The 23,238-nt window shown below is 48.4% G+C and overlaps 1 protein-coding gene across 2 annotated transcripts in view; it reads right to left on the bottom strand.

Moving 5' to 3' along the window:
* Positions 1–23,238, bottom strand: part of LOC138527344 (N-acetylated-alpha-linked acidic dipeptidase 2-like) — a 501,035-nt gene that overhangs the window by 341,756 nt on the left and 136,041 nt on the right. For both annotated transcript variants that reach the window (XM_069638406.1, XM_069638405.1), the window contains exons 3-5: positions 10,234–10,522; positions 7,294–7,419; positions 1,347–1,530 (exon numbers count right to left, since the gene is read on the bottom strand). In XM_069638406.1, the coding sequence (XP_069494507.1) occupies positions 1,347–1,530; positions 7,294–7,419; positions 10,234–10,522 (599 nt within the window). The remainder of the gene's footprint in view (positions 1–1,346; positions 1,531–7,293; positions 7,420–10,233; positions 10,523–23,238) is intronic.

The raw sequence follows: 23,238 nt of genomic DNA, 5'->3' as shown, positions 1-23,238 counted from the left end.
AAATATTTGATGTCTTGTTATAAAATCGACAATGCGAACAAGCTATGAAATGCACAATGGTCAAGATTAATCCCATTGAAAGGGGAAGGTAAAGGTGATTGCTTTAGAAGAAAAATTTCTTTTAACTTTTCTGAGTGTATTATGGAACTACCAAGACCAAGAGACCATGGGGCAAATAACAAGGGAGAACTGAAGTGAAATTCAGTGGTCCTGCGGAGGTCTATGGAATAGGCCTCGCTCATTCTAAAGTCTTCGACATCAGTGAAAGGTCCGAACCCGACTGGGGAAGACCAGGAACAGGAAATAAGTTATGGGAAGGGAACCCCTATCGATTGTGAATGAAGTTTGGAGAAGGGAAACCCTGCAAGTGCTGTGGAAGTAAGTTACTTTAACGTGGAAGGCCAAGTGGCTTCGACCCTCGTTTTGAACTGCCCTTTTTTTTAAAAACCTGAGCCAGAGTGTGTCATCTTGTCTACGGGGGCCACCTTACTCCGTGCTCTCCAACGTGGAGAGGAGAGCTGACTCAGCCACCTTGATCCTTTATGTTATAACAATGACTTTGCTTTGCATAACACATTCCACCTTTACACACTTTTTGTACAAGAGATAGGACAGGCATTCATTTTTCTTTTTAGTTTTAGGATAGGCCATTTTGATTTGGCATAGGCTGACTAGGACTGTGTTTTCTTTATTATTTGATGGTAGAGGCTACTTCCATCATACCTATGGGGCAAAGTAGAAGTTTTTCCAAATGCCAAGAATTTATTAAAGGTTTTGAAACTTTTAGCTCTTCTGTCAGTGTCATACTTGTGATACCATGCCTCCCTTACAGCACCCTAACAAATCTCAGAGACTCTGGAAACAACACTAGAGGGAACACTCTTGCACATAGGCCATAAACACATCAACACTACACAATTGCACACTAATACAATATATTCACACCTAACAGCCATCAGCAACTCTGGACCCTTATGGATAAAACTAAACAGTGTGTACGATCACAAATCCCACCCTAACATCACACGACACACACACCCAACACAAACACTACCACAAACCTGAGGAACTGAGTCCTAGCCATACGGTTACAACACACAGGGCCTACCGAACCAACTCCCACATGCAACACAACGCTCACAGATGCCAGTTGCTCCTGAACCTATTTTATCATCCTATTCTCACTAACCCACCCAGCCCTACTTTCTTGCAGAGCCACGCGAGTCCATGTAGACTGCCCCTGTGTGGTAGCATTGCACGGTACAAATATAACATAACATGTGTATGGCTTCATGTTTAATGGTAAGAACTTGTATATGGCGACCTGACTTGTGCATGGCACTTACCAATCGAGGGATAGAAGGGTGTCAGCGGGTCCCCAGATGAGCGCAAAGTGGTTCCTCGCTGGACTGCTGTGCCAGGCAGCCACCAGTCATCAGGGTACACCCTAGCACCAGCTCCAGCCACGTAATCTGCAGGGTCACTGTAGAGGATCACCCCGGCGCAGCCCCAGTCCTGGGCATTCTTTACCTGAGGGAGGAGACATTCAAGAGACTGCGGGTGCGACAAAGAGGGTGTGCAGAGCCTGGGAGAGGACCAGTACTAAGTACTCTACACATAAGGGAAGAGACATGCAAGAGACTGAGGGAGCGAGGAAGGGGGTGTGCAGGGACAGAGAGAGGCCCAGTCCTGGGCACTCTACACATAAGGGAAGAAACATGCAAGAGACTGAGGGTGCGAGGAAGAGGGTGTGCAGGGTCTGGGAGAGGACCAGTCCTGGGCTCTCTACACATAAGGGAAGAGAGATGCAAGCGACTGACGGTGCGTAGAAGAGAGTGTGCAGGGACAGAGAGAGGACTAGTCCTGGGCACTCTACACATAAGGGAAGAGACATGCAAAAGGCTGAGGGTGCGAGGAAGAGAGGCTGCAGGGTCTGGGAGAGGACCAGTCCTGGGTACTCTACACACAAGGGAAGAGACATGCAAAAGACTGAGGGTGCGAGGAAGAGAGAGTGCAGAGCCTGGGAGAGGACCAGTAGTAAGCACTCTACCCATAAGTGAAGAGACATGCAAGAGACTGAGGGTGCGAGGAAGAGGGTGTGCAGGATCTGCGAGAGGACAGTCCTGGGTACTCTACACATAAGGGAAGAGACATTCAAGAGATTGAGGGTGCGACAAAGAGAGTGTGCAGAGCCTGGGAGAGGACCAGTAGTAAGCACTCTACACATAATGGAAGACACACGCAAAAGACTGAGGGTGCAAGGAAGAGAGAGTACAGGATCTGGGAGAGGACCAGTCCTAGGCACTCTACCCATAAGGGAAGAGACATGCAAGAGACTGAGGGTGCGAGGAAGGTGGTGTTCAGGGACAGAGAGAGGACCAGTCCTGGGCACTCTACACATAAGGGAAGAGACATGCAAGAGACTGAGGGTGCGAGGAAGAGAGAGTGAAGGATCTGGGAGAGGACCAGTCCGGGGCACTCTACACATAAGGGAAGAGACATGCAAGAGACTGAGGGTGCGACAAAGAGTGTGCAGAGCTTGGGAGAGGACCAGTGCTAAGCACTCAATCCAAAAGGGAAGAGACATGCAAAAGACTGAGTGAGCGAGGAAGAGGGTGTGCAGGAACAGATAGAGGACCAGTCCCGGGCACTCTACACATAAGGGAAGAGACATGCAAGAGACTGAGGGTGCACAGAAGAGAGTGTGCAGAGCCTGGAAGAGGACCAGTACTAAGCACTCTACACATAAGGGTAGAGACATGCAAGAGACTGAGGGTGCGAGGAAGAGAGAGTGAAGGGTCTGCGAGAGGACCAGTCCTGGGATCTCTAAACATAAGGGAAGAGACATGCAAGAGACTGAGGGTGAATATAAGAGAGTATACAGGGTCTGGGAGAGGACCAGTCCTGGATGCTTGGGTGCTCTACATACAAGGGAAGAGACATGTAAGAGACTGAGGTGCATAGAAGAGAGTGTGCAGGGTCTGGGAGAGGACCAGTCCTGGCCTCTATAAACATAGGGGAAGAGACATGGAAGAGACTGAGGGTGCGAGGAAGAGAGAGTGATGGGTCTGGGAGAGGACCAGTCCTGGGCACTCTACACATAAGGGAAGAGACATGCAAGAGACTGAGGGTGCGAGGAAGAGAGAGTGCAGGGTCTGGGAGAGGACCAGTCCTGGGCATTCTACACATAAGGGAAGAGACATGCAAGAGACTGAGGGTGCATAGAAGAGAGTGTGCAAGGTCTGGGAGAGGACCATTCCTCTGTGCTCTACACATAAGGGAAGAGACATGCAAGAGACTGAAGGTGCATAGAAGAGAGTGTGCAGGGTCTGGGAGAGGACCAGTCCTGGGCACTCTACACATAAGGGAAGAGACATGTAAGAGACTGAGGTGCATAGCATAGAAGAGAGTGTGCAGGGTCTGGGAGAGGACCAGTCCTGGCCTCTATAAACATAGGGGAAGACACATGGAAGAGACTGAGGGTGTGAGGAAGAGAGAGTGATGGGTCTGGGAGAGGACCAGTCCTGGGCACTCTACACATAAGGGAAGAGACATGCAAGAGACTGAGGGTGCGAGGAAGAGAGAGTGCAGGGTCTGGGAGAGGACCAGTCCTGGGCATTCTACACATAAGGAAAGAGACATGCATGAGACTGAGGGTGCATAGAAGAGAGTGTGCAAGGTCTGGGAGAGGACCATTCCTCTGTGCTCTACACATAAGGGAAGAGACATGCAAGAGACTGAAGGTGCATAGAAGAGAGTGTGCAGGGTCTGGGAGAGGACCAGAGTCCTGGGTGCTCTACACTTGAGGTAGGAGACATGGAATAGACTGACGGTGCATAGAAGACAGTGTGCAGGGTGTAGGAGAGGACCAGTCCTGGGCACTCAGCAATACAGGGAAGTGACCTGCAAGAGACTGAGGGTGCGAAAAAGAGAGAGTGTGCAGGGTCTGGGGGAGGACCAGTCCTCGGCGCTCTACACATAAGGGAAGAGACATGTAAGAGACTGAGGTGCATAGCATAGAAGAGAGTGTGCAGGGTCTGGGAGAGGACCAGTCCTGGCCTCTATAAACATAGAGGAAGACACATGGAAGAGACTGAGGGTGTGAGGAAGAGAGAGTGATGGGTCTGGGAGAGGACCAGTCCTGGGCACTCTACACATAAGGGAAGAGACATGCAAGAGACTGAGGGTGCGAGGAAGAGAGAGTGCAGGGTCTGGGAGAGGACCAGTCATCGGCGCTCTACACATAAGGGAAGAGACATGCAAGAGACTGAGGGTGCATAGAAGAGAGTGTGCAAGGTCTGGGAGAGGACCATTCCTCTGCGCTCTACACATAAGGGAAGACACATGCACGAGACTGAGGGTGTACAGAAGAGAGTGTGCAGAGCCTGGCAGAGGACCAGTACTAAGCACTCTACAAATAAGGGAAGAGACATGCAAGAGACTGAGGGTGCGAGGAAGAGAGAGTGAAGGGTCTGGGTTAGGACCAGTCCTGGATGCTTGGGTGCTCTACACATAAGGGAAGAGACATGCAAGAGATTGAGGGTGCATAGAAGAGAGTGTGCAGGGTCTGGGAGCGGATCAGCCCTGGGCTCTCTAAACATAAGGGAAGAGACATGCAAGATACTGAGGGTGCGAGGAAGAGAGAGTGAAGGGTCTGGGAGAGGACCAGTCCTGGGCACTCTATACATAAGGGAAGAGACATGCAAGAGACTGAGGGTGCGAGGAAGAGAGAGTGAAGGGTCTGGGTTAGGACCAGTCCTGGATGCTTGGGTGCTCTACACATAAGGGAAGAGACATGCAAGAGATTGAGGGTGCATAGAAGAGAGTGTACAGGGTCTGGTAGAGGACCAGTCTTGGGCACTCTACACATAAGGGAAGAGACATGCAAGAGACTGAGGGTGCGAAAAAGAGAGAGTGTGCAGGGTCTGGGGGAGGACCAGTCCTCGGCGCTCTACACATAAGGGAAGAGACATGTAAGAGACTGAGGTGCATAGCATAGAAGAGAGTGTGCAGGGTCTGGGAGAGGACCAGTCCTGGCCTCTACAAACATAGGGGAAGACACATGGAAGAGACTGAGGGTGTGAGGAAGAGAGAGTGATGGGTCTGGGAGAGGACCAGTCCTGGGCATTCTACACATAAGGAAAGAGACATGCATGAGACTGAGGGTGCGAGGAAGAGAGAGTGCAGGGTCTGGGAGAGGACCAGTCCTGGGCATTCTACACATAAGGAAAGAGACATGCATGAGACTGAGGGTGCGAGGAAGAGAGAGTGCAGGGTCTGGGAGAGGACCAGTCATCGGCGCTCTACACATAAGGGAAGAGACATGCAAGAGACTGAGGGTGCATAGAAGAGAGTGTGCAAGGTCTGGGAGAGGACCATTCCTCTGTGCTCTACACATAAGGGAAGAGACATGCAAGAGACTGAAGGTGCATAGAAGAGAGTGTGCAGGGTCTGGGAGAGGACCAGAGTCCTGGGTGCTCTACACTTGAGGTAGGAGACATGGAATAGACTGAGGGTGCATAGAAGACAGTGTGCAGGGTGTATGAGAGGACCACTCCTGGACACTCTACACATAAGGGAAGAGACATGCAAGAGACTGAGGGTGCATAGAAGAGAGTGTGCAGGGTCTGGAAGATGACCAGTGCTGGACACTCTACTCATAAGGGAAGAGACATGCAAGAGAATGAAGTTGCATGGAAGAGAGTGTGTAGGGTTTGGGAGCAAATCAGTCCTGGGCTCTCGAAACATAAGGGAAGAGACATGCAAGAGATTGAGGGTGCATAGAAGAGAGTGTGCAGGGTGTAGGAGAGGACCAGTCCTGGGCACTCAGAAATACAGGGACGTGACCTGCAAGTGTCTGAGGGTGTGAGGAAGAGAGCGTGCAGGGCCTGGAAGAATATCAGTCCTGGGCACTCAGCAATACAGGGAAGTGACCTGCAAGTGTCTGAGGCTGTGAGGAAGAGAGCGTGCAGGGCCTGGAAGAATATCAGTCCTGGGCACTCAGCAATACAGGGACGTGACCTGCAAGTGTCTGAGGGTGTGAGGAAGAGAGCGTGCAGGGCCTGGAAGAATATCAGTCCTGGGCACTCAGCAATACAGGGACGTGACCTGCAAGTGTCTGAGGGTGTGAGGAAGAGAGCGTGCAGGGCCTGGAAGAATATCAGTCCTGGGCACTCAGCAATACAGGGACGTGACCTGCAAGTGTCTGAGGGTGTGAGGAAGAGAGCGTGCAGGGCCTGGAAGAATATCAGTCCTGGCCACTGTACACCTCAAGGAAGAGACATGTAAGAGACTGAGGGTGGGAGGAAAGGAGTGTGCAGGGTCTGGGAGCGGATCAGTCCCGGCTGTGGTGGGGCCCACTCCCAGGTCACTGGGGCGGGCCACACAGATGTCAGGGTCACCCGGCAGACACCGTTGGGGCTGTGTTCATGCAGCGGATGGATCAGAGGGATCGTCCTGTGAGCCCCGGATCACCGGAGACAGACACGTGGGCTGGGGGCACCCAGGCCGGGGTTGCACATCCAGCCATGGTCACACGGCCCGTACATTCGAGGGGGACGGTGGTGCCCAGAAGGGGCACCGTCCTCGTGCAGGGCCCGGCCATTGGGTCTCCTGCCCGCGGTGTGGACACTGGAGTCAGCTTCGGATCAACTGACGAGCCGGAAGCGGCTTGTCTCTTTTATTCACTTGGTCACATGGTTACAACCATGTGACAATGATACAGTTCCTGGGAGCTACCATGCTCCCCAGGAGGGGTGACATGCAACACTGGCCACTCAACAACTCAAGGAAGAGATATGCAAAAGTCTGAGGGTGCATGGACTAGAGTGTGCAGGGTCTGGAAGAGGATCAGTCCTGAGCACTCTCGCTTCAGGGAAGAGACATGCTGCGTGTGTCGGGGTAGTTGGTGCAAGGAAGAGAGTGTGCAGAGGAGGAAGTGATGAGTCGTGAGTGCAGGGCCGCTGCTGCATTTCCGCGGGCCTCGTCTTGCACCCGTATTAATAATACAGGGGAATAACAGTGCAAGGCGCGCTTTCTATAGCCGGCGGGTATCATCATGTGGAGACCCTGGTGCAGGGAAGGGGCGGAGAGGGGAGCACAGTACATGCCTACCAAGGTGCAGGGGGGAAAGTAAGAAGAGAGAGAAATGAAATTGAATAGAGAGAAGAGCGAAACCCCTGGTCCGCTAGGAACAGGAGAAATCATTGTATATACTTGCCCCCCCCCCCCCCACCTTGCACCACAGTCCCCCCGCTCACACAAAGCCAGACTTGACCATTGGCCAGGTGTTACCTTGTCCCCTCTGAAGATTCTCCCATATCGAGCGATAGCCACGCGCCCCGTCAGGTCCAGACTCAGGTTCCGGGCCAGGTAGTGAAAATCCCCCACATCCCCGTAGTTCACATAAACCAATTCCCCCTAAAAAGCAAGAAAAGGGTCATTATTAGCACCTGTGACTTCAGGGCTGAAGGAAGGGACACAGGCCTAGGGACTGAGCTCCTGGGTGAGGCAGAGTCTCGTCCCTATCTTCATCAGGACTAGTGCTATTAGAACATGACTAGGGTGCAGCCACCAGGCGTTTATCCAAACTCAAGGGGCCTCATGGCTAGTAATTAGAGACCAGGGGGAAGTGTATGATTGTTGGTCCCTAATCACACCTGCGAATGAGCGAGCACCAGCGGCGAGAGATCAGGGCCACTGGCATGTGCCTTAGGCTTTAGTCCCAGCCCAGACAAAGGCCACGAATAGCTGGAGGAGTGATAACGGGCTTGTGGTCTTTAATACCAGTAGTTCTCAAAGAGGTCTAGAGGAGAGATCAGGTCTGCAGTCCTGGGCCAATGACACTCATCGAAGAGGTCTGGGGGAGAGTCAGGGCTGGAGTCCTGGGCCGGTGACACTAATCGAAGAGGTCTAGGGGAGAGATCAGGGCTGGAGTCCTGGGCCAGTGACGCTAATCAAAGAGGTCTAGGGGAGAGATCAGGGCTGGAGTCCTGAGCCGGTGACACTCATCGAAGATGACTAGGGGAGAGATCAAGGCTGGTGTTCTGGGCTGATGACGCTCATTGAAGAGGTCTAGGGGAGAGATCAGGGCTGGAGTCCTGGGCCAGTGATGCTAATCGAAGAGGTCTAGAGGCGAGATCAGGACTGGAGTCGTGGGCCGATGACGCTCATCGAAGAGGTCTAGGGGAGAGGTCAGGGCTGGAGTCGTGGGCCGTTGAAGCTAATCAAAAAGGTCCAGGGGAGAGATCAAGGCTGGAGTTCTGGGCTGATGACGCTCATTGAAGAGGTCTAGGGGAGAGATCAGGGCTGGAGTCCTGGGCCAGTGATGCTAATCGAAGAGGTCTAGAGGCGAGATCAGGAGTGGAGTCGTGGGCCGATGACGCTCATCGAAGAGGTCTAGGGGAGAGGTCAGGGCTGGAGTCGTGGGCCGTTTAAGCTAATCAAAGAGGTCCAGGGGAGAGATCAGGGCTGGAGTCCTGGGCCGATGACGCTCATCAAAGAGGTCTAGGGGAGAGATCTTGGCTGGAGTCCTGGGCCGGTGATGCTAATCAAAGAGGTCTAGGGGAGAGATCAGGGCTGGAGTCCTGGGCCAATGACGCTAATCGAAGAGGTCTAGGGGAGAGATCATGGCTGGAGACCTGGGCCAGTGACGCTAATCGAAGAGGTTTACGGGAGAGATTAGGGCTGGAGTCCTGGGCCGGTGACGCTAATCGAAGAGGTCTAGGGGAGAGATCAAGGCTGGAGTCCTGGGCTGGTGGCGCTCATCGAAGAGGTCTAGGGTAGAGTCAGGGCTGGATTCCTGGGCCGGTGACGCTAATCGAAGAGGTCTAGGGGAGAGATCAGGGCTGGAGTCCTAGGCTGGTGATGCTCATCGAAGAGGTCTAGGGGAGAGATCAGGGCTAGAGTCCTGGGCCGGTGACGCTCATTGAAGAGGTCTAGTGGGGAAAGATCATGGCTGGATTCCTGGGACGGTGACGCTAATTAGAGAGGTTTAGGGGAGAGATCAGGGCTGTAGTGCTGGCCTGGTGACGCTAATCAAAGAGGTCTAGGGGAGAGATCAGGGCTGGAGTCCTGGGCCGGTGACTCTAATCGAAGAGTTCTAGGAGAGAGATCAGGGCTGGAGTCCTGGGCCGGTGACGCTAATCGAAGAGGTCTAGGGGAGAGATCAGGGCTGGAGTCCTAGGCTGGTGACGCTCATCGGAGAGGTCTAGGGGAAGAGTCAGGGCTGGAGTCCTGGGCTGGTGACACTAATCGAAGAGGTCTAGGGGAGAGATCAGGGCTGGAGTCCTAGGCTGGTGATGCTCATCGAAGAGGTCTAGGGGAGAGATCAGGGCCAGAGTCCTGGGCCAGTGACGCTCATTGAAGAGATCTAGGGGGGAAAGATCATGGCTGGATTCCTGGGACGGTGACGCTAATCAGAGAGGTCTAGGCGAGAGATCAGGGCTGGAGTGCTGGCCCGGTGACGCTAATCGAAGAGGTCTAGGGGAGAGATCAGGGCTGGAGTCCTGGGCTGGTGACTCTAATCGAAGAGTTCTAGGAGAGAGATCAGGGCTGGAGTCCTGGGCCGGTGACGCTCATCGAAGAGGTCTAGGGGAGAGATCAGGGCTGGAGTCCTGGGCCGGTAACGCTAATCGAAGAGGACTAGGGGAGAGATCAGGGCTGGAGTCCTGGGCTGATGATGCTCATCGAAGACGTCTTGGGGAGAGATCATGGCTGGAGTCCTGGGTCGATGACGATCATCCGAGAGGTCTAGGGGAGAGATCACGGCTGGAGTCCTGGGCGGGTGACGCTAAATGAAGAGGTCTAGGGGAGAGATTAGGGCTGGAGTCCTCGGCCGATGACACTAATCAAAGAGGTCTAGGGGAGAGATCAGGGCTGGAGTCCTGGGCCGGTGACGCTAATCAAAGAGGTCTAGGGGAGAGATCAGGGCTGGAGTCCTGGGCCAATGACGCTAATCAAAGAGGTCTAGGGGAGAGATCAGGGCTGGAGTCCTGGGCCGGTGACGCTAATCAAAGAGGTCTAGCGGAGAGATCATGGCTGGAGTCCTGGGCCGATGACGCTAATCGAAGCTCTGATAGAGAGGAAGTCTAGTCGAGGGAGGGATCAGGGTGAGATCCATGCACACTAGGGGATCAGGGTGAGATTCATGCATGCTGGGGGATCAGGGTGAGATCCATGCATGCTGGGGGATCAGGTTGAGATTCATGCATGCTGGGGGGCTATCTGGCTTACCAGCACCACACCGGCCGGGGAGTAGGAATTGAAGGGATTCACCACGGTGGGGTCGTTCTGGCCCATCCTGAGGACTTTCTCCCTTTTGGCGGACTCTTCAACCTCAGTACCGTCCTCCTGTAGGATTGACACATAGTTGGGGTCGCTGGCGTTGGGGTAGGAGAGGAGGACGGTGTAGATGTAATTGCGCGCACTGTCAAGGTTCATCTTCCACGTGTTGTAGATGTGTCCGGCCAGCACCTCCTCGTCCTGCGGGCTGCCTGCCATGTGCGGCTTCTCTGAGAAAAATCTCAGGAGAAAAAGGGAAACATGTACAGGAACGTCAATGAAAGTAGGGACACTAGGCAGGCAGCCCCACAACCACACAGAGCACCCAAAGACAACTCTGATGGGCAGTGCATGCACAATTCAGAAAAGAGAAAGGAAAACTCCAAACTTCTCAGCTAATTCAATTCTAGAAAAATAGCAAAGGGACCACTTTTCTATTTTTAATATTGTGTTTATGTTACAAAAAACTAGGCAAAACACCACAAAAACACAAAATGTGAACAGTTCCATGGGGGTAACAAACCAAATGTTTACATTGTAGAGTAATTATTATACGGTATATACAGTATGGTGTGATGGGCTCACTATAGTACAGCAAGCAGCCACTAACAATAATGGGGGAGGCCAGCACGGGGTTTGCTGATAGCTACTAGAAATTCCAAAATAAAATCTATGAGTATAATTTCTAAGAATGTTCCTGGTATCTTGGCTGTCTCAACTGAAATGAGCACCAGTGGAAGGAATGTGTGTGCCCTCCTACTAAATCTCTATTGGAACCCGGGACTGGCAGAACTGGATTGCTTCTTGAATGTGCTATCGGAAATATTGGGTTCAAGGGAGATGTTCATAAAAAGGTAACTTGGAAAAGGGGGGGTTCAGTCCTCTATTATTGATTATGTAATATTGAGATATGTCGATCTTTTCAGGTTAAAGATACCCCCTTAAGTGATCACGACATGCTGTTTGCATCGTTAAGGATAAGTATCAATAAAGACACATCTGAAAATCACAGGGATTTGCTGTTAAATTGTGCTGGCGACCGGATCCAGAAATTTAAAAGACGGACTGTTTTGGTGGAGAAAATGGAAGAGTTCACCAATAAAACCAAAATGGGAGCGCTGGCAGAAGTGTCTTCAAGTAGTTTCTATGCGCTAAAGAAATGCCCAAATATTTGCAACCAATGAAATCTGGGCAAATACCACAAGGCCTAGTAGGACCACGACTGTAAATATTTTATTGTTGTTTTTTGTTTCTTGCCACTGTTATTATTTCCCCTCTTTGCATTCAGCCTTGTGGTGCTTTGAAACACAATTCTGTTGTAGAAAGCACTTTACAAATGATCAATAAAATACAATAAAAAATCTACCCACACACATAGGTTTGATAAAGATGTGTGGGATAAAAAGAAAATTCTTCGTCAGCAACTCGCCTGTTGAGATCAAATAATTTGAATGGTGATAACTATCACAAAAAGAAATATGAATTAACTAGAGCTGATAAAAATTGGATTCAAACACATAGACATTTTATGGTACAAAAAGATGGAGAGACGATGTTCAATACTTTAATCCAAAATAGAATTTTTTGTTCTTAATTAATAATTTGAGTACTACCCAAATCGACCTATAGAGTAATAATGTTAGCGAAACGAAGTGGCTTGCAGATTGGGAATAAATTAGTGATGAAATAAAATCAGTGAAGAAAAGGACTGGGATGTACACTTTGAGATAGAAGTTCTTGAGCGTCTCATTAGGAATGCCTCTTCCTCCAAGGCTGCGGGGCCTAATGGTCTGTCAAATGCGATACTAAAATGAACTGCGAGACACGACTTGCTGTGGGGTGCATTTAAGGCCCTAAAGAGAACCCTGTCACCTGAAAAGCCGCATTAAACATTGCCACAAAAAACGGCTGTGCTTTGCTTTCCCTGGCACATGTGTGGCAAGCATTTGATCATTTCACCAAGAACGGCTCTGTGTTTGCTTTTCTTTCATCTGAATAATAAGAAGTTATGCCCTGCTTTCAAAAATGGCCCTGCGTTTGCTTTTCTTTCATCTGAATACCAACAAGTTATGCACTACATCCAAAAACAGCCTTTTCTTACTGTTAATTCACATGAGGCGCAAAGGGGTTTAACATTTCAACCTGACACAGCTTTTGTTTTCCCTTTCATGTGAACAGCAGCAGTCTAAAACACTGCAAATGAAAAAAACTGCTTGGGGTTTGCTTTTATTCCATGTCAAATCAAAGAACCCTGTGCAGGGGGCCTACCCCTCTGTGTCAATGGACCAACAGAGAATGCAAACTCACTCAAAAGGTAAAAACTGAAGAAACCTATGACCTACAGAACAGCATTTCAAACTTTAGATGAAAAACAGCTTGCACATGTGTGAAATGAAGAAAAATGACTTGTAAAAGCCACTGTGAAAGGATAACTTTGTTTGCATAGAAAATGTCAGTGAAGTATGTTGTGGGTGGGGTGTTGACTAAAGCTATGTACATTATGTTTTCCCCCACAAGACTTCAATCCCCTTGCAAGTGGCTCAGAATACCAAAAATGAACCGTTTTTGGGCTCAGGCACAAAACTCAATTGAAAGCCTTGCCTCGCACCTATAAGTGAACTATTCCTCAATTACATGTGATGTGACTGAGGGCATTATAATTCCCTGCTCTTCCAGATTTGAAGGCATTGCTAGCAGGGAGGACAAAAAAAGCAAGTGTGGCTTCACTAGGAAGTGTGAGTTCCTCCTGCACCCACTACCAAGGAAAAACTGACAAACTTCAAAGGGTGTAATGAAAATCTTTGGTCACTGGCTTAGCCAGGGGAAGACAGTTGGCTGTGGGGGATGAAGCACTGCCCTCCCACATGTGACAGATCCTCCAAATTGACATTAAAGGATTGATTAATTTTAGGCATTTTTCGCAGCACCCAGAATATGAAGTAATTTCGTTTTCTGCTATTATTTCATGTGATTTCCTAGAGACTAAGTGCATGTTCCTAGGACTTTGTGGACGGCTATGGCCAGTAAAGACTAGTTTATGGCTGATTTAAAAATGTGACAAGCATGAGATTGGATGGAAAGATGGAAAATTGGATTATGAACATGCCTAATCATTTGCAGAGTTATAACTGTTATATATTTTATGAAAAGGAAAAAATGCACCAAAGGGCCATGCTACCTAGCACAGAGTTGGCGATCGGCTTACCTAATTCCCTATGACTAACTGAAACCGCATATCTATTTCTTATGGGGGTGGCTAGTATAAATATGAAGTTAGGAAGCATAACTCAGTATTGCAAAAACGTTGACCTGAGAAACAAAGAACTGTAATGAATGCCAAACAGACAGATGGTGCTCTCTCACCTTGAACCAATGATGCCAGGGGGCGGGGAGAGGAATGGTAGATTGTCCTATCAGAGCATAGGAGTAATTCTAGAGTACTCCCCCTACCTTGTAAAATTAATGATGTCATGTGGGCTATATAAGGAGGGACTGTACTAGACAGAAAAAAACCACACACAAGAATCCAGGGAGACAGGAGAAGGAGGACAGAGAGGAAGTAGCTGACCTATCCCAAGGAGAGTGCAGAGACCAGACCCCTTGCCTAGCAGTCAAGAGTGTCCGGAGATCCAGCTGGCTCTCCAGATTCCCATCCAGTATAGTGCCGTGACCAGATCCCTTGCCAAGCAGTCCAGAGTGTCCTGAGATCCAGCTGGTTTTCAGAATCTCAAACCAAGTCTTACTTTGTAAGTAGCAAATAACCCCAACCCTAAATTGCATAAACCTTTCCTTTTTATAACATTGCATCCCATTGAAAATCCCATTGAAATCCCATTGAAAATCCCAAATTGCCAGTATAATTCATTCACCTTTCTATAAAATAATCTGTATGAGCCTGTGTATGTTAGCATATTCCCTTTGATAAACCTCTCAGTTGTCTATAAGTCCTTAGTATCATTTAGAAATAAATCAATGAATTCCCCCATTTAAATACATGTGCAAAATTGTTGCCATTCGAAATCAACAATCTTGTTGAGTGTTGTTATTAATTGTTCTAGTCATTAACGTATAGCCTCAACAGAATTAGTCTCTGTGTGACTGAAAACCAAATGTACCCATGAACTGTCCTATTGAAAATCCCAAACCGTAGTCCCATTGAGAGCAATCCCTTTTGCCTAGAATCCTATCTGTTATGTGCCTCTGTCCTTGTCCTTGAAAACCAATTTTAGATTATGAAAACTAAACCCTTTCCCTAGCTACCTGTCATTGTAAATCCTGTGTAAAACGCATTTCTATTTCCTGTTTGTATTTTTTCCTTTTGCATTTGCTTTCTCCCCAAAATTGATTTTCCTACCTCATTTCCACGATGTTCTGTGTACTGATTAGTAGTCTCTAAGCTTCCCTATCTCCTCAAGTGTAGCAACACAAATTTCCTTTATTCTGTCCCACTGCAGTTGTGAGTAGCCATGTGAATAATAATCCAAGTCGATTCTGCCGCTTTGCTCCAAAAACAGGTTTTCACTTTCTTTTCTGGCTTCCCATCTTGGGGTGGTGGCCTTTATTCCAAATCCAATTTGTCTATCTGTATCCTTACTCCGTGCCACTGCCTTCCATTCAAAGGAATTAAGTTAGCTGATGTTTGGGGGGGTGAGTGTTGCAGGTGGAGTGCTAAACCTTGATGCTATCACTTGATTAATAACTGTTATTTTTCGTGTTCTGCCATTAAAGATCTGTGTAAACTGTGATAGGATATCTGAAACAAATTGTTCGGAAGGAATCATTGCATTAGTGTTGCCACACAACAGTGGCTGTTGTATTTTGAATATTTTTCCTTTTTCAGTAAAAAATAAATGAATAAATCTCTTATTGATACACACCGGCCTGGTTCCTAGTCCATTGTGACATGGGGTGTTTGTGAAGGTTGGCTGCGAGACGGGTTGGTGGCCTACTGAAATGAAAGAACCTGTGGTTTATTAAAAATAAAAAGCGCTTTATTGTACGCCACATTCATTCTTGGGGAAGGAGTCCCTGACTTGAGTGTGCCGTGTAATAAAACTGTGACAAAGTGAGGGCTCATGCCGTGATTGAGGTTAGAGTTTTCATCCGTGACAGTCCAACACAGCAGACTAACCCATTGAAGGTAGTGTTACTTTTAGTGGCTAGAAAGCTGTGTTACACTGTAAAGGCGCCATCCAAAAACGTGTACCCTAGGTATCAGGCCGGTGTCTCAAAATAAAATATTGTAACCATGAACTAGGCAAGAGCAGGGTAGAGATTTTGTCCTTGCATAGATAACCAAAGGAAGAACACTCTTCATAATGAGCACCGTGGAAATTAATGTGGCTAGGCAGCACCTTCTGTCCAAATTGTTCATTATAGGGGAATGGGCTTAACAGAAACAGGAAGCCTGGCTATCTAGTTTGATACAACAAGTGACCTCTATAAGTATGGATGTGTGGCAGGACAGTGGCCTGTTACATGAAGCCCTGACCAGGTTCTACATGACGCAAAACATTAAAGATGAACAAATTAAAATGGTCCAACTCTCTGCATACATGTACTTCCACATGATAGTCATGGAAGAAAGGTACCAAGAAAGTGTAACCTCTGTGCAAAATCACTCTGAGCTTTTAAATCAAGCACAGGGTGAATTAAGGCAGGTAGAGGAGAAAATGCAAGAGAGACAAAATTCTGAGTTAAAATTAGGAAACCTCATCAAGCAGCTCAAGGAGGAGTTGGCAGTACAACAACAAAGTAATTCAGAGCAGGGGTCCCAAATGTCTGTACTAAAAGAAGAGTGCCAAGAAAGGGTTGATTCCCTGAAAGAGGGTCAACTAAAATTGAACTAACAAGTGACATATAATAGAGCCTGCTCAGAGGAGATAAGCACTTTACAAAATCAGATCAAGCAATTGGAAGAGGAGAATAATAAGTCAATCATTAAAGTGGTCCATTCCCAAACAGATTTTGACCAGGAACGCCAGAAGTTGGGTGCTATAAAACAACAGAGAGATAACCTGACTGAGTTCCAGTCATTGGGATCAGTGGATTCCTGATAGGAAACAAGGTGGCCCCTGTGACCTCTTGCTTTCTATCGCCTTTTACCTTACTTTTCCCGAAGTCCTGGGAAGCCCTGACTCTGTCCCTTCCCCCTAACTGGCTGTTGACTGTTGGATGGAAGTTCCATATATGATGTTGTGGGGAAGTCCAGGCCAGACTGGCTAGAGCCTTCCCAATGACTGTATGTTGTGGGTACGACCGTGGGGTGGGACCTGGGTGAATGGAGTGTGTGACAAATACGCATTCTGTATAATGGGTATCTAGTATCTGGTGTTTCACACAATGACTGAGACAGCCCGGCCCGAAACTAGTATGAATGCAGTGTGTAGTGCTGAATGACAGAGTGCTTATCTGAACCCACATTATGTGTTGCGAGTGTTTGGATGGAAAAGAATGGCCTGAATGCACTGTACACCTGATTGGCTGGCTGACTGCGTGAATGCCCTTCTGGATGATTGGTCGCCTAAGTGTGACCCAGCAGAGTGAATGGGAGATCAACAGTATATCTGGGGGACTCTCACTGCTAGAAATCTTTCAGAAACTGAAGTAGAAACTGACATCAAAACTGACACCGTTCAGAAGCCGAAGTTGAAGTGGATGCTTAACTTTGAAGCCCACTCAAAGAAGAAGAATGGCTGATGCTGTCCTTCGCTAATCGGAAAGCTGTTGTGCCTTCAAGGAACTGATCCAAGAGAGGACCTGGCTGGGAGACCTCTTCCTGAGCTATGAGGGACCATTGTGCACCAGCTGAACTTTCCCAAAGCTCCCTGGTAGACAGACCTACGGAAAGCTAGTGACCGGAGAAGGGGACTGCTGAGGAGAATGAAGAGAAGCACTGGACAGCCGTCCACCGTCACCGACCGCCATCGCCGACCGGAGCCGCAGCGCTCCCTTTGCCTAAGACATTTGTTCTAAGGACTCCCTTGTTCACCCTCGTCGACCGCTTTCGTCCTGCCGGAAAAAGTCAAGACTGCTGACGACCGAGAAGAACCCGCCGGTGGGTTTCCCGCCACCCGAAGACCTCAGAGACGCAGACAGAGCTACGGAAGCCAGCCATGGTCACGTCCCGCTCACCGACGCCAGACGCCGATGACCCTTGCTGGGCCAAAGTTCTTCATTGACTCCTTGCGGCAATGAACACTCATCATCGAGGTGCACCTCAGGCATCTTCTTCACAGGACGTTCACGAGCTTTCGTCAACGAGCACTGTGAATATCGAAGCTGCTCCCTCTACGACAACATTTGCCTCTTTCTTCACCAAATCTCGACAACACGCGTCTCCTGCCTGAAAGGGAGTGCGCTCAAGAAGGGCCTGTCGACGACTCACCAGAAAACCTCTCCGAACCAGGTACTTTGGGGCAGTAGAACTTTTATAGATGGAGATAGGACTCTAATAGACAATACAGGGACTGGGCTTGTAGTGCATATTCATTTACAGGTTGCTCAGGTGGGGGATCCTCATACAGAACTGTGCCTGGTGGTAGGGGCACAGTATTCTGCCAATTACGTAACCAACTTGTTTTCCTCCTAAGTCTATGGTTGATTCGTATGCTATTTCAACTGAGTACAGTTGATGCATTTTAATGGAATCAGAGAATTAGTGGTACCATCTAGAACTGTATATATTTACCTTTTTAGAATTGTCGGAGCACAAAGTGTATTATCGTGATTGTGTATATAACCTTGAACCTTATTTATAGAAAGAGCTGTGTCTTAACTAACATAGTGTGTGGATATTCCTCTGTGGGTGCCTGGGGACAACACTGTACTTAGGAACCAGCCTGCATCACCTCCTGAGAAGCTAGGCCCTGATTGCTCGACCACATAAAAATAATAGAGAATCTTGGCTGGAGTCCTCTGTGCCTCTGCTCTGCCATATAGAGAGCAGGAGTACAGACACCCCCTCCGGTGCTTTACAAGTATGGGCCCAGGAAACGTCCCTCCAAACCTCCTTCAGGAGGGCAGTAATCTTCCACCTTCTAGTTTAAGTTTCTTCCTCAGGTACCCTCAAAACCCCAATGTTCAGAACAACCTTCCCTTCTCTACACGCTTTCAGGAGTCTAGACCACCAAATCAGGGAGAAGGAAGGCCAAGAATGGAGGGTTACCAGTGAAACTTTCCATATCAAGGCAAACCAGGGAGAAGGGACAGTTACCCTTCCTGAGAGCAGCAAAGAGTTGACTCCAGACCCCCGTATCAGCCAGAGAGGGTGTCACAGCCCTCAGCGCCAGGTCCAGAACTTGACCCAAGACATGAGTCACGTGTTGAGGGCTCAGAAGAACCCTCAGATAAACATGGCTACCCAGAACAGATCGAATCCAGGGTCTGGCACCCCAGAACAATGACACGGAGAGAACCCCGACAACCAGCAGGTTCCGGAGGAGGAGGCTCAGGAGGAAGGGGGATGCAAAGCCCTAGAGGAAGCTTCCTTCCTCACCTGTGAAAAGCCCCTAGAAACCTCTGAACCTGAACTCAAATCTCCTACCCCCAAAAAACTGCAACCTACGGAACAGAGGGTAAGTAGGAGAAACCAAGGAACAAAGAAGACCCATTTTGTGGAGGAAGTCCGCGTCCTTCAGTTTGAAGGGCAAGAATCCTTGGAGGATTCTGGGAAGAAAGTATTCTCTTTCAAGGATGGGGGGGGATTCCTCCCAAAGAAAAATGGGTCCCAAAAGACCATAACTCAGACAGGGTAGGTATGGGGACCGACCTAGAACCGCCTATCCCTGAACCCCAGAAATGTCATCCTGAGAGATCAGAATTGAATGAGGGATCCTCCCCACAAACCGTTTCAAGTGACTGACTCTGGAAAAGGGGGGACAGCACAGAATCAAGGGAAAAGGGAGATTACAAAAGCTCACAAATCTCAGGATGCCAAATTTTCTTCACAGATTCCCAAACTCCGACACAAAAAACGGCCCAAGATCCCACGGCGTCAGAGTCCAAAATAAAGATATTAACTGCCCAACTGGCCCAAAATGTCCATTTCCTTTGCCCACTGGAGGACAAAGAAGGTAGGTTTTATGCCCCCATCGGGGTGCAAGGGCAGTGTGCAATTTCAGTGCTGGTGGACACCGGATCACAAGCCACCCACCTGTCTAGAAAGGCATTCGAGCAAATCGATTCAGGAAGGGGGAGAGTCACCAAATTCCCCTCACACCTCTTCCTGCACAACTCCAGAACCTCGACGGGATTCATATTGCGCAGACTTTTAGGAGCTAAGCAAACAGGTCCATATGTCCCGATGGCCTCTTCCCTACATTGACCAGGGGCTGCCCCAGATCCAGGGGTCAAAGGTGTACACCGCCATTGACCTGACCAATGGATACTGGAGAGTATCCGTAAGTAGGGAAGACCAGTATAAGCTGGCCTTCACCTTCGGGGGGCAGCAGTACACATGGACCCGAACTCCCTTTGGATACATAAACTCTGGTGAGGAATTTAACATCTTTCTGCGTAAGGCCATGCCACACTTGGGTGAAAGGGGTAACCTGGCCTATGTGGATGATGTTCTAATTAAAAGCTCAACTGTGGGGGAACACATAGTGGAAACCTGCTATGTTCTGAACCAGTTGAAGGAAGCCGGAGTGAAACTGTCCTTCCAGAAGGCGCAGTGGTGTAGGACCCGTGTAAACTTCTTAGGACATGAAATCACCCCTGTGGGTCTCTGTCCCCAGGTGAAAAAATTGGAAGCATTATTAAAATTGAAAGACCCCACAACTCTGCGTGAACTAAGGAGCCTTCTGACTAATTACAGTAGAAAGTTCATAGAGGACTATGGAGAGGTCACAAGACCCCTGGTCCATTTATTAAAGGCCAGGGTCAAGTGGGAATGGGGTCCAGAACAAGAGAAGCCTCTCACAAGTGCCTTGTCTAGCTTACCCTGTCAAAAACAAGGAGTTCTTCTTGGAGAAGGGGTTCTCGAATACATGCTTAACAGCAGTATCATACCAGAAGCATGACAAGGTCAATAAAGTAATCTCCTATGGGAGCAAGTCTTTATCCTCTGTGGAGGAAAAATTCAACGATTGTGAAAAGGCACTCCTGGCCATGGTTTGAGCATTGAAAAATGACCGCCCATTTATCCAATGGGAGCACATCATTGTCAAGACTCCTCAACAGCCATTGCAATACCTCCAAAGTGACAGAATCCAGGCAGAGAATGTGAGTAATTCCAGAATTACTTCCTGGATTCTGTCCATGCAAGGCTTTCCCGTGGAGGTCAGATATGGCCAAAACAAGAAGAGTTCCCTTGCACAAGGTTTGGCTGACTTGCAGGATTGTGCCCAAGAAAACTGTCTCGGGGATGCAAGTCTCAAAACACAAGACAACATGGAGGTGTACCTGAATTCCCTGCACAAAGTCTATGAAGAAGACACGTGCAAGGGGATGCCCACAGTTTATGTGCACGGGTGCTCCTACCATGTTGATAACAATGTGGAAAAGTAACTGGTGGCCGGCGTTGGGAATGCCTGGGTGAATGATGCCCCTGAGCCCTCTTAAGGGTACAAGATCAGTCCCCGAAGTAATCAGGTGCCAGAGTTGATGGCAGTTCACCAGGCCATCCTCACTGTCGTGCAACACCGACTCCTTGAACTGGTCATAATCACTGATTCAAATCATTCAGATTATGTCCAAAACGGGTTCGTGGAGCACCTGATTACTTGGAAAACCAGAGGCATGCTGTGTGCAAACAATAAACCACTCAAGCATGGCAAACTAATACAATCCATCGATGATCTGGCCACCTCTAATGGGTTGATCATCTACTGGAAGAAGATCAAGGGTCATTCCAGAATAGAGGGACCAGACAAAACCAGAAATTAACTGGCTGACCAGTTGGCCAAAACTGGAGCCATCCAGGGGGATCTCTTTGAGATCGAGTCCCTGTTGGGAGAATTCCAGGTCGCTGCCATCACCAGGTCCCAAACACTTGCCCAAAATGAACTTTCAACTGCCCAGTGGATTAAGGAGACCCCAGATGCTGATTTGATCATGGCACAAAAAGGGGATCCGATTATTGGGAAATGTTATAAACACATTGAAGACCCTGTGAATGTTCCTCTGACTCAAACTGATTACATCGGCAATGAGGATCTCCAGGTGTTGATGAAGTTCCTTAAAATGTTCCGAATCCAAGGCGGTTTGTTGATAAGGAGATCCATCTCTGGATGTGACCAGTGGGTGGTACCTACCTCATTCCGAAGCCTGATGCTAAGTCACGCCATGACACAGCCACAGCCGGTCATCGGGGTTTCATACTACTTTGGAAATCTTGTGAGAGGTCGCATACTGGCCACACATGGGTCAAGACCTTAACCAATATTTTAAGGGGTGTCTTGTGTGTGCACAATTTCAGCCACGTTCACTGACACACCGAGCTCCCCTCCAGAAAAGGGGAAGACACTGACTTGGTCAGATTTACAAGTAGATTTCATCAGGCCTGTGATTTTCTCCTCTAGGGGAAACAAGTACATGTTAACAGTAGCATGCTTGTTTACGAAATGGGTGGAATGTCTCCCGGCCCCAAATTGCAAGGCAGAAACAGCAGCTGCCCTGATGATCAACCACATCTTCTTGTTTTTCGGCCTTCCCCGAAGGATTGAGTCGGACCGAGGAAGTCACTTCACCAGCGAGGTGATGACAACAATGTGGGAGATACTTGGGGTAAAGAGAAAACTCCATATTGCCTCTAGTGGGGGAGTTGAGAGGTACAATAAAACAATTGTGAGCATTCTTAAGACATTTGTGGCGGACTCTGGGCCTAGTTGGGACATCCGACTATCGCTTGTCCTGATGGCCATCAGTTCTACACCATAATCTGCGACCAAAATTTCTCCATTTGAGCTAATGAATGGACAAAAAATGGTGCTTCCCCAGCATCTGCTCTACAGAACACAAGAATAAACACTGATTAACACGTCCACAACACACAAATATATTCCAAATCTGAGAAAACACCTTCAGCATGCTTTTGTGTATGCTCAGCGGAATCTGGAAAAATTGGCAGAGGAGATGAAAACACACTACGATTTAAAGACTACTAAAAAAGAATATCAAATAGGAGACAGGGTATACGTGTACAATTTTCAGAGGAACCAGACCAAGGAGCGGAAATTCCTCCCCTCCTGGCGCGGTCCGTTTGAAATTGTAGACAAAATCTCACCTGTCACCTATAAGATCTGCAAAGGAGAACTGTCAGAAGAAAAATGGGTCCACATCAATCAGTTGAAAAGCTGTCACCTCAGACACACTTTGCAGCTGATTGATGAGCCAAATGAAAAACAAGTAGAGGAACCATCTGAAGAATGAAAAGAAAGGAGGAAAAAGCAGACAGGAGTATTTAGATTCATAGGTATATCTATATAACAGGGTGTAATTTACTTGGTCTTACTGTAATAATGAAAAAAAAGCCATGAAAGTTGCAAGTTGTTGTCGTTGTTCCATTGTTGTAAATCTTCCAGGAAAAATGTTTGTAAAAACTACTAAAACTTGTTTTGTCTCTCTTCTATTAGAGAATTAACATCCTTACATTCCAGCCTGGAGAGGGACACTCCAGGGACCTCGAGGGCAAGGAAGGAAAGAGGGTACCACACCACACTCTCCAACCCAAAGACGGAAGGGGGATCTGGAGTGCCACTCCCTGATGAAGGAAAATTACATCGAAGGAAACCCCACTCTGCCCTACTCTTGCCCAACAAAAAGTCATGGAAGAGCAGGGGATCATCTGTGGGGTGCATTTAAGGCCCTAAACAGATCCCCATTACCTGAAAAGCTGCATTAAACATTGCAACCAAAGACAGGTGTGCTTTGCTTTCCCTGGCACATTTGTGGCAAGCATTTGAACATTTCACCAAGAGTGGCACTGCATTTGTTGTTCTTGCATCTGAATAACAA

The sequence above is a fragment of the Ambystoma mexicanum genome, chromosome 14, assembly GCF_040938575.1.
Source record: "Ambystoma mexicanum isolate Mex_15411 chromosome 14, UKY_AmexF1_1, whole genome shotgun sequence".
Classification (NCBI taxonomy): domain Eukaryota; kingdom Metazoa; phylum Chordata; class Amphibia; order Caudata; family Ambystomatidae; genus Ambystoma; species Ambystoma mexicanum.
The sequence above is the reverse complement of the archived record's forward strand: the minus strand, read 5'-3'. Positions and strand labels throughout refer to the sequence as shown.